The following is a 12,801-nucleotide window of genomic DNA, read 5'->3' as shown; positions in this document are numbered from 1 at the left end:
TCCCATGGGCGTTTCTGGAGACAGCGAAATACATCCCGGGAGGTACTTATTTTTGCAGTTTTTGTTTTTGCGAATCCACAAGAGGCCGATGTGTGCTCTTTTTCTTATCTTAAATGTCTTCCGTGAGTGCCGTTTTGCGCCCGCGCAGTTCTCGCGTAAACCCACCAGAGGCCGCTGTTGAACGACCGTCTGTCTGGCTGACTGAATGATTGACTGGGCGACCGGCCAATCGACTGAACCAACCTCCTCCTTCCCTAAACCCAACCAATAATTTACAAAAGCCGTCCAGAAAAAGTAAAGGCCTCGTCTGATTTTTACCATTTTTTGGGATTTTACCACATTCTCACCCTGTTGTGAACTTATTCACTTTATTTTTTGTCTTACCTGATTTCTGGAACCGCTCTTCCCCTGACTCAAACCTGGTCGTCGGGGTCGTGGTCAGCTCCTCTCTGCGTCTCAAGTACACGTCGACGTACACGATGAGCTAACAAACTGAACAAACTGGTTGTGGTGGGAAAGCCCTCCACACAGAGGTAAGTGGTCAGCCGGTAAGCGCGAAAAGGAACGGCGTCATACCACCCCTTAGTGTTCGCTTAAAAAATTAAATGCAGCCATACGTATCTACGGCTACATAATTCGCAATCTCCAGAAACGTTCACAGGACTACGTTTTTTAGAATGAGCCTGGATTGTGAATGTGGGACTGAATTTGGGGCAGAACGCGAAGTCACACCGGAGCAACATCAAAAGCTTTCTTCAATGGGTTATTTTCCTAGGCAGTTTTACAATTTATTATGGCATTCCAGTCAAAACAGAACAAATGAGGTCATGTATGAGAAAAATTCTGGACAGAAAGACACTCGATCAAGCAGCCCAAAAGTGTGTGTTGGAACTGTGTGTTTGTGTGTGTTGAATTTACATTGAGGGGACCAAATGTTCCTACATGTAGAGCAATAACAGAAAATGTTGACCTTGTAAGGACATTTTTAGTCCATAAAACAACTCATAAGTCACACAGAATAAAGTATTTTGAACATGTAAAAATGCTGATTAATTCCTGTCAGGGTTGGATTTCGGGATAGGGATTCTGATAGGATATACAGTGAATAAAGTGACAATTAATTGTCTCCCCTAGTCCTGGGAAACAACTATACACCTTGAAACACAGAGACACACACACATAAACTACGACCAATATATTTTATTTACAAAATGATTTCCAATTCACCTTTACCCTATATTTTTGGACTGTGGGGCAAACCAATGAAAACCAATGGAAACCCGGACAAACACTTTCCCGTTCTTTTGCTTGTATAGGCATAGGTGATATAGGCACTTTTTAACAAATGAAGTAACATATAATCTAAATGCAATAACTAACACTCGTTATATTGAATGAGGAGGACATAAAATGGCTTCAGAAAGCATAAAAGTCCCCTTGTTCGCCCCTACGCTCACAATTGACCAAGAAGTATGACGGCATCAAAGCAAATACATTTCTGTGTCAATATTGTTGATCTCCTGAATATATGGTTATGCCTTCACATCACCCTCAAGGGGGATCACAAGTACAATGATACGAGTTTCCACTAGAAATGCTCTTTAACTGAGCTGCAGTGATGAGCCGTTGATGGGGCTCCTCCTGCTGTTGTTCTGAAATAATGGCCAACGGCAGTGCCACAAAATTCTATTAAACATATCTTTTGAGACGTATCTCACAGCCTAACATTTCTCTTCAGGCTCCAAGACTCCAAGACATAACTGCGAGATTCATCTCTTTTCGTGTTATTCCAGCAGGCTCAGCTAGGTTTGCTGTGGGAGCTTTTTAAAGTGGGATTTTTGTAAGCTTGTCAACAAAAGTTCTCCTAAGCCTGTCTAGATCAAACTCTAACCCTTTACACCACCAGAACATGAAGAAAGAGGAACGGAAAGACCCATCAGGCACTGAGATTACCACCTGCAGGTCTGCAGAAACCAATTTGGGCTTCTCCTGTGGTGTGCTCAGACTGACTTTAACAAATGAGCTAAAACTTTTTGTGCACCAAGTAGGAAATAACATTTCAAAATGGCACAATATACCGGATAAGCAAATACGTTATGGTCAAAATTCATAACTCCCATGATTTGAAAATGACTTGAGCAGGGTAAAGCTAAAGCAAGACTTGTTTGTGGCCCCAGGCAGAGCCAAACACAGCAAGGGTGGGATTAATCACGGTTAGAAAATCAATCATGGGTGCAGAAGACTAGTAAAAATCAATATGACAAATGTCCCTGATGGCATTCTTCAGCAGAGGACAGAACGTTATAAACTACAGAAAGACAAAAGAACCATAAAGGACTAGAGAGAGTCCAAACAGACAAATCCCCACGCTCTCCAACACATTTGTTTCTACCTCATTCTGTCTAAATTTGTCTCTCTTTTTTTAATGCTTTTCTTTTGAGGTTAAACAAATCACACAAACCCAGCTCAATACTCAGGTTCAGCTGTCCCAGATATTTCCCACTGGCTTCACCTTTGCTCCTCCCAAAATTAGTTTAGCAGCTCTCTGTTGTGACTGTTGCTATCCCAGCCATGTGTTCTTCAGGAGCAAGCAGAGCAGCTAATGGTGCCATCCAGATGGGTAGATTTAAAAACACCTACTGCTTTGCACAAGGTGTTTCACCCACATTTTCCCCATTGTAATGCAGCCTAAATATTACTGAAATACACTATGGCTGCATCCAAAGTCGCCTTCTACTCAGTATGTACTGAATTTGAATTCACTGCTTGACCGTTAGAAAAGTACGTTCTATTCAGTATAAATGTGAGTAGTGTGAATTGAACTCAGATGTACTACATCCGCCATTTTGTCATGATCACATGACCTACCCACGTCAGTTACACTGATTCACTCCCATTTATGAATTCTCTCACAGTGCATCATGAGGTAGCTTAGCAAGCATCGGATGCGCACTTCAGAATCTCGCCGGAAGTAGTTGCTCTTCGGGGTACTTCACACATACTGTTTTTTTAATTGTATGAATTCACATACTGTACTACTCGGCTCGCATACTGTAATATATAGTATGGAAGTATGTGATTTTGGACGAAGCCTATATGTGCTGTGATGAAAACCTACATAAATAAAAGCAAAATAGGTTTTTGGCAATAATAACATAATATAAAGCATATATACACTGTCAGAAAAAAAGTACAGTGAGGATACAATTTTGTTCCTAGATGCAGCTGAGGAAGTTGAGGAGGAGGCTACTGATGTAGAGAAGGAATCTACTGATGTTGAGGAAGAGGCTACTAATGTTTTTGGTTTTCTGCACTGTTTGCATAGCAATTTGAAGAGAAACTCTGCCTTCGTTTTGAAATACAGAGAAAATGTTGATGACGAATTATTTATTATGACTGAGTATTTTGGCTAAAGACAAACCCTTTGGACTTTCGCTGTACTTGATGTAGCCTGTGTAATGTGTTTATAGGTCTTAAGCAGTAGTCTTTTGGTCTTTGTAGTAGTGTAGATTATTTACTGCACAGTGACTGAAAATAGTTTTTTATTTGATATCTAAACTGTTCTTTTTACTGTTTTAAATGTCGTTGATACTTGCTGTATAAATTTATTATATAAATTTTTATTATAATAAAAAAATTATTATAATAAAAATGGGCATCTGTAAATCTAAATATTGTGTTTGTTTATTTGCGCATGCAGTCACCAAAGGATCAAAATGCCGGAGTCAGTACCCTAAAAATGCAATATAATATAAGGTACATTTTCTTACCTTCAGTGTCTATAATTTTGTTCCTTGAGGGTACAAAATTGTCCCTTAAATGGTACAAATGTAAAAGGCACAATTTTTTTACCTCTTAACAGAGGTTTAAAATGTGCCCTTTCAGGTACCACCCCAGTGACAGGCAACTTGTGCCCTAAAAGGATGTACAAACACTGGTTAAAGATTAAATTGCTCTATTTAAAATTTTATTTAATTTTCACAAAGCTATTTACAAACATGTTTTCACTTAAACAAGATGCATGTGATCAGTCAGTTCCTTCAAAATGGAAAAACAAAACTGCTTCTAAATTAGTTTTTAAAATCAGTAAAAAAATAAATAAAAAAATAAAGAAAGAAAAAAGAAAAGAAAAGAAAAAAGAAAACAAGCTGAAAAACAGATTTTGAAAAAATGCAAAAATGAACCCTCCAAAATTTGGAAAGCTATTATTTGACATTACCTAACATTTCTACTAAAGAAAAAAACTCACAGTCAAAATAACCTGAATATTCCCGGATATTTTAGTGTAATGAACTGCACTTCTTCTGTAATGTGTTGTGAAATTACCATAAGATTAAAAGTGTTAAATTAAAATTCTGAAGATGCTTTTATCATCCAAGAAGTACATTTGTGAACATGGCAAGCTCATGTAATTTGCATGTCAAAGCTACAGGAATGGACACTAAGCTGACATCTAAGCAGCTGAAATCATCCCACAAGAAGGCACAAGTGTAGCAAACTGGGTGTATATGCTTCACAGAAAGAAAAAATATATATTACTCATCGTTTCCTATGCCAAAGTGGGGTTAAAGAAAAGGCTGAGTTGTATTTTTTTTTTTTCTCCAGGGCTCATAAAAGTCTCAGTATGATTAAAATCATCACAGTGCTGATACAGATACACAGAGCTTCTAAATCAAGTTAGACCTCAACAGTCATCTCAAACAACCACCTTCTTTATTCCTTCATGTCCGTTTGTCCAAAACATATGTCGATTGTGTCCAAACCCTATTAAAAAAAAACAGTATATGCGGGTTAGGAATGTTATGAAACATGGTTTCTTAGCTAAGAATCTGTTAAAACCAGCTTAAACCAGCAACCATGCTTCAAAACCTAACCAGCATATGCTTGGTTTTTTTTCTACAAAGTACACCATTGCTGTTCTGATAGACTACGTTTACACCAATGATGGACGTTTACACCAATGATGGTGTCAATGATGACACCAATGATTCGATTTTAATTTGATTAAGACAATACTCTGATTAAGAGTCTTTCACGTAAACAGCGATTTTTGATTAGTTTAATCAAATAAAGGTCGTAATCGAACTAAAGAGAAATCGAATAAAGACATGTGGAGTATGTCGATTTTAGTCGCATTATTGAGACATGTAAACACCTTAATCAAATTATTACCATCATGTAGAACTTTTCGCCGTGTTTTGCAACAGGATAGTCCACACACACACACATGCGTGCGCTGCACCTACCGAGTCAGTGCAGACCAGTATCTCGTTTGACAAGGAGGGCGTGCATGAAATGTTCGTGAATGAAAGTGACAGTGCCAAACTGCAGTTAAAGTCACTAAAATGATTAAAGCAAATTATTCGATTACTGATGTCCATGTTAGAAACTATATGCAAAACACAAATCATAAGATCAGCATTTTTTATCTGTTTATGCATATAATAACAATATCACTGTGAAAAACCTTCAAAATTAGCCTTTTTAGAAACAAAATGCCATTGTAATATACTTCAAATGAATGCCCAAAGCAGAAATATGTCCTAACAAAACATTACAGACATTATAATCTATTAAAAATGCACTAACATTATTACTTATACATTGTATTTGAGTAAACACATTCATATTCAAAATATATATTAATATGTATGTATAATTTTGATATTAATAACAATTAGGTTAACTGGGCAGGATAGGGTAATTAGGCAAGTTATTGTATAGTGAAGGTTTGTTCTGTAGACTATTGAAAAAAAAATATAGCTTAAAAAGGCTAATTATTTTGACCTTAAAATAGCTGTTAAAAAATTTAAAACTGCTTTTATTCCTGTCAAAATAAAACAAATAAGACTTTCTTCAGAAAAAAATATATATATTATCAGACATACTGTGAAAATCTTGATCTGTTAAACATCAATCAATCAAGGGGGGAGGGGGGTAATACCCTACATAAATAAAAGCAAAATAGGTTTTTGGCAATAATAACATAATATAAAGCATATATACACTGTCAGAAAAAAAGTACAGTGAGGATACAATTTTGTTCCTAGATGCAGCTGAGGAAGTTGAGGAGGAGGCTACTGATGTAGAGAAGGAATCTACTGATGTTGAGGAAGAGGCTACTAATGTTTTTGGTTTTCTGCACTGTTTGCATAGCAATTTGAAGAGAAACTCTGCCTTCGTTTTGAAATACAGAGAAAATGTTGATGACGAATTATTTATTATGACTGAGTATTTTGGCTAAAGACAAACCCTTTGGACTTTCGCTGTACTTGATGTAGCCTGTGTAATGTGTTTATAGGTCTTAAGCAGTAGTCTTTTGGTCTTTGTAGTAGTGTAGATTATTTACTGCACAGTGACTGAAAATAGTTTTTTATTTGATATCTAAACTGTTCTTTTTACTGTTTTAAATGTCGTTGATACTTGCTGTATAAATTTATTATATAAATTTTTATTATAATAAAAAAATTATTATAATAAAAATGGGCATCTGTAAATCTAAATATTGTGTTTGTTTATTTGCGCATGCAGTCACCAAAGGATCAAAATGCCGGAGTCAGTACCCTAAAAATGCAATATAATATAAGGTACATTTTCTTACCTTCAGTGTCTATAATTTTGTTCCTTGAGGGTACAAAATTGTCCCTTAAATGGTACAAATGTAAAAGGCACAATTTTTTTACCTCTTAACAGAGGTTTAAAATGTGCCCTTTCAGGTACCACCCCAGTGACAGGCAACTTGTGCCCTAAAAGGATGTACAAACACTGGTTAAAGATTAAATTGCTCTATTTAAAATTTTATTTAATTTTCACAAAGCTATTTACAAACATGTTTTCACTTAAACAAGATGCATGTGATCAGTCAGTTCCTTCAAAATGGAAAAACAAAACTGCTTCTAAATTAGTTTTTAAAATCAGTAAAAAAATAAATAAAAAAATAAAGAAAGAAAAAAGAAAAGAAAAGAAAAAAGAAAACAAGCTGAAAAACAGATTTTGAAAAAATGCAAAAATGAACCCTCCAAAATTTGGAAAGCTATTATTTGACATTACCTAACATTTCTACTAAAGAAAAAAACTCACAGTCAAAATAACCTGAATATTCCCGGATATTTTAGTGTAATGAACTGCACTTCTTCTGTAATGTGTTGTGAAATTACCATAAGATTAAAAGTGTTAAATTAAAATTCTGAAGATGCTTTTATCATCCAAGAAGTACATTTGTGAACATGGCAAGCTCATGTAATTTGCATGTCAAAGCTACAGGAATGGACACTAAGCTGACATCTAAGCAGCTGAAATCATCCCACAAGAAGGCACAAGTGTAGCAAACTGGGTGTATATGCTTCACAGAAAGAAAAAATATATATTACTCATCGTTTCCTATGCCAAAGTGGGGTTAAAGAAAAGGCTGAGTTGTATTTTTTTTTTTTCTCCAGGGCTCATAAAAGTCTCAGTATGATTAAAATCATCACAGTGCTGATACAGATACACAGAGCTTCTAAATCAAGTTAGACCTCAACAGTCATCTCAAACAACCACCTTCTTTATTCCTTCATGTCCGTTTGTCCAAAACATATGTCGATTGTGTCCAAACCCTATTAAAAAAAAACAGTATATGCGGGTTAGGAATGTTATGAAACATGGTTTCTTAGCTAAGAATCTGTTAAAACCAGCTTAAACCAGCAACCATGCTTCAAAACCTAACCAGCATATGCTTGGTTTTTTTTCTACAAAGTACACCATTGCTGTTCTGATAGACTACGTTTACACCAATGATGGACGTTTACACCAATGATGGTGTCAATGATGACACCAATGATTCGATTTTAATTTGATTAAGACAATACTCTGATTAAGAGTCTTTCACGTAAACAGCGATTTTTGATTAGTTTAATCAAATAAAGGTCGTAATCGAACTAAAGAGAAATCGAATAAAGACATGTGGAGTATGTCGATTTTAGTCGCATTATTGAGACATGTAAACACCTTAATCAAATTATTACCATCATGTAGAACTTTTCGCCGTGTTTTGCAACAGGATAGTCCACACACACACACATGCGTGCGCTGCACCTACCGAGTCAGTGCAGACCAGTATCTCGTTTGACAAGGAGGGCGTGCATGAAATGTTCGTGAATGAAAGTGACAGTGCCAAACTGCAGTTAAAGTCACTAAAATGATTAAAGCAAATTATTCGATTACTGATGTCCATGTTAGAAACTATATGCAAAACACAAATCATAAGATCAGCATTTTTTATCTGTTTATGCATATAATAACAATATCACTGTGAAAAACCTTCAAAATTAGCCTTTTTAGAAACAAAATGCCATTGTAATATACTTCAAATGAATGCCCAAAGCAGAAATATGTCCTAACAAAACATTACAGACATTATAATCTATTAAAAATGCACTAACATTATTACTTATACATTGTATTTGAGTAAACACATTCATATTCAAAATATATATTAATATGTATGTATAATTTTGATATTAATAACAATTAGGTTAACTGGGCAGGATAGGGTAATTAGGCAAGTTATTGTATAGTGAAGGTTTGTTCTGTAGACTATTGAAAAAAAAATATAGCTTAAAAAGGCTAATTATTTTGACCTTAAAATAGCTGTTAAAAAATTTAAAACTGCTTTTATTCCTGTCAAAATAAAACAAATAAGACTTTCTTCAGAAAAAAATATATATATTATCAGACATACTGTGAAAATCTTGATCTGTTAAACATCAATCAATCAAGGGGGGAGGGGGGTAATACCCCGCGTCGTCGCGATTTACAATAATTGAAAATCCACCGGCAACCACAATAATCAAACTCTTGGGAACAACTGTGGTCGGAACCAAAGTTCACACGTCTGTGTTCTCTGAACACCTCTCAAGCGGTGGACTACTTCATTCTGATTGCTTGCCGCCAATGTTGCCAACTTAGCGACTTTGTCACTAGATTTAGCGACTTTTCAGACCCCCCTAACGACAAATCTAGTGACTTTTTTGTGTGTTAATGGAGATTGTTTTAGACTGTCATTTGTCTATACTGTACCGTCCCTACTCTTCTTAACGAGCTGTGTGTGATGCCGCCGGCCCATCCCCCGCCTCACAGCACTGACAGGCGGCCCAGTCAGTCTTCGTACGGCAGCCTCTCCCACCTGCAGCCCGAGAGCAGATCACCCCTCTGTGTACCGACGACAAATGATTTAGCACAGGCAGTGTGAAGGTATTTCCCTTGTAGAGTCAAACCGATCTACTTCTACTTTATTTTACCAATTTAATTGGACCGTTTATTCTTTTCTTGTTCACAATCACAGATATTTTAGTGACAGTTTCTGAACTTGTCTGAGTTTATTACATATGAGAGATTACTGCACATTCACTACACATCTATAATGATATACTGTATTCAAACAGCAATAAATTTAGTTAAATAAACATGCTTATATAAAGTGTAGTGCAATTATAAATACCCCTTTATTAACCATAGGCTGTTAAACAAACAGAAACGGTAAAACGTGATGACGTCAGTGATATGCAAATTGACGTATGACGTATCTCCCCTCCCCTCTTCTTTAGCGATCCCTGCAGGGGGGCCTCCGCATTTTGCGCTACGCCACTGGTAATACCTTATGTATATACAAGTTATTCACAAGTCTTTACATTTTTGTAAGTTTTGCAAATTAATGTTTGAAAATCCTAATAGTTTGGTTCTCTAAAATCTGCATTCAATGCATCAAGAACACATCCGTGTGGACTCATGTGCCTTTTGTACTCCTATGTATTTATAATGTACATATTGCTGTTGAACATTGATGTTCTTAAATTGCCTATTACTAGAAGAATGCAGGATCAAATGAGAATACATATTGACAACCAGGCAATGACTTATAGCAGTAGTTTACAATGTAGAAAGCTTAAGGCTAACATATCAATCAATCAATCAATCAATCAATCAATCAATCAATCAATCAAGCCTTTATTTTTCACTACACTTTCGTATAGCGAAATTTGGACCCCCCAGACCATAGACAAAACATCACAAACAACTTTTCAGGGGAGACAGATCTTAGGAGGTAGCATTTAGAAACGAAGAAAGATACATTTGGACAGTTAGGCTAAAAAACACCCCCTCAGCTTGCCCTTGATTAGGACAAAGTGAGAAAAGGGAGAAAAACAGCCCTATCTTAGCATAAACACACCGGCAAGACACAACATAGACAGAAGGGATGGGAACAGGGGTAATGGAAAACAATCCGTTGAGTGCAGGCAGCCAACTGGCCCAGCAGCCATTTCCGGCACAAGTCACAGTCCCGCCCACGCCCCACGTGGGTAAAAGCACACGATATATATATACATATATATATATATATATATATATATATATATATATATATATATATATATATATATATATATATATATATATATATATAAAGAGTTTAATTTCACGGGGGCTTTAAAAGCGATACAATTTACAAAACAAAACATCAAAATGTATCGTGCTGGTACATGAAAGTACTGTTATTTTTAATGAGACTCATCCCTTGAGCCAGTTATATGCCTGGATCCCCACAGGGCCAAGAGAGAGAAAGCAAGCGATTATATTATGCACGGATGTCAACAATCCACTGGCATGGAATTAGTAAAAACCCTCATTTAGAGAGCATTTTATTTTAAGGCATATTGTGAGCAGAGCAAAACCCTGCCGTATAGATATACATATCTCTCACTAAGCAGCACACATAAAAAAATATGTTTAAAGCATGTCTAGCATGCCAAACACAAAGTCAACTGTTACTCTGTCCACTTTATTACTTGAAAGTAAACAATGTGAAAGTGTCCTACTCACCCCCCAGCCGTCTTCCTGACTGTCAGCAGCATCCCCATGCTCAAAGGGGTTGATAGAAGAGGAGAGGTGCTTTTTAGGACTGGACCCTATCCCTTCTGCCTGCCTCTCCATATCTGTGGAAAGACGTGGCTTATTGAAAACTTGATTTAAAAAAAAAAAAAAAACACTTGGTAACACTTTAGATTGGAGACAACAATTTACACTTTAGAATGATAGTACATTAGTTAATGTATTTAATAACATAAACTAAATGTGAGCATTATTTTAACATTAATGAATGCATTACTCAAATCCACAGTTGTGCTTGTTAACATTAGTTAATGCACTGAGTTAACATGAACAAACAGAAACTAACGTGATTTAACTTAAATAGCATTACTAACATTAACAAACAAAAATAAATACCATAATAAAGGTATTACCAATAGTTTGTTCATGTTAGAAAATCCATAATTGAAATTAATTAATAAACCATTATTTTAAAGTGTCACCTTACCTGGTAAGTAAACCTGATACTTTTTTATTGTAATATAAGCATACATATATTATAGAAAACATATGTGTTCGCATTTAGAAACAATATAACACATTCAGCAAAACAAAGGGGATGACACTTCACTTTATTTTAATTTAATTTCAATGTTTTTTTTTGTTGTAATTCAATATTTTTATTGTATTTTGTCCAGATAGTATACAAACATATAAATGTATATGAAAAATAGAAGTACTATCAGCAAAGAGATGACATCAAATATATAGTAATAACAAAAACAAGACAACTGCAGAACTCTTGAATCAAACCTTAAACTCTTTTACCAACATCTAAAAATCATCATTTCCATCTCCCACCCCTCCCTGTTTCCTAAGGCCTACAATGGTTATGGAAATATGAATCAAGACACAGATAAATAAATAATAAAACAATTGAAAAAAATAATAATAATAAATAAATAAATAAACAATAAAAATAAATAATGAACTAATTAATTTTTTTAATTAACTAATTTAAAAAATAAATAATAAATGAATAAATAAATGAATAATAAAAATAAAGGATTAACAAATTAAAAATAAATAAATAAACATGTAAATAAATAAATAACATAATTAATTAATTAAATATTTTTTTTATTTTTTTTTATTTATTTTAATAAAATACATAAATAAATAAAAAATAATAATTATCTAATTAAAAAATAAAATAATTAATTAACAAATATATATGGGTAAATATAGAAGAAAAAAATATAAAGTTAATACTAAAAGACTCTCTTTCTCCCTTTTGAAATTATAGTCAGTCGGTCTGATTCAATTCATTCGGTCAGGTTCTCAATGACAGACACTAAAGTCTCAGTTTCTCGATAGATGTAATGCAGAACCTCTCTAATCCAGTGTTTTGATAATGGTGGGGACATATGTTTCCATTGGAAACATGAGGAGAATTAAGCACCTGGGGAGCAAGGTGGTAAAAACAATGATGCAGATTGTTGATATTTGTGTAGTTGGGGTTGTAAGATAGGTGCAGTCAAAGGATCAGGAGTGATGATTATATTGAGGGCTTGATAAAGAATTAAAAAAATATTAGACCAATTGTTTGATAATTTTGAACAGGACCAAAACATGTTAAAGTAATGGCCGGTGACTGCTTACATGTCACAGGCATCGCTTCTGTCCTGAAATATTTTAAAAAGTTTGGCCAGAGTGAAATGGATCCTATGTAGAACCTTACATTGCAATAGGGTGTGTCTGGCACAAATAGATGAAGAATGAACTAAACCGAGAATGTCTTTCCATTGGTCCTCAGAAATCTCAATACCCAGATCTTGCTCCCACTTTAAGTAAACTAGTTGAAAATTGAAGCAAAGAAGCTATTCTAACACAATTGTAGATATCAGCCCTCATGGACCTGGATTGAGGTTAAGAATTTGATCAAGCTCAGATTCG

The 12,801-nt window shown here is 35.0% G+C and overlaps 1 protein-coding gene across 3 annotated transcripts in view; it reads right to left on the bottom strand.

Moving 5' to 3' along the window:
• The window catches only part of b4galnt4b (beta-1,4-N-acetyl-galactosaminyl transferase 4b), a 205,781-nt gene that overhangs the window by 113,289 nt on the left and 79,691 nt on the right, over positions 1-12,801 (bottom strand). For all 3 annotated transcript variants that reach the window (XR_012382650.1, XM_682637.9, XM_073907264.1), the window contains one exon: positions 10,858-10,970. Coding sequence is in view for 1 of the 3 variants with exons in the window: in XM_682637.9 (XP_687729.4) it covers positions 10,858-10,970 (113 nt within the window). In the remaining 2 variants the exon portion in view is untranslated. The remainder of the gene's footprint in view (positions 1-10,857; positions 10,971-12,801) is intronic.

Source organism: Danio rerio, chromosome 7, assembly GCF_049306965.1.
Source record: "Danio rerio strain Tuebingen ecotype United States chromosome 7, GRCz12tu, whole genome shotgun sequence".
Taxonomy (NCBI): domain Eukaryota; kingdom Metazoa; phylum Chordata; class Actinopteri; order Cypriniformes; family Danionidae; genus Danio; species Danio rerio.
This window is presented reverse-complemented; position numbering and strand designations above follow the sequence as displayed.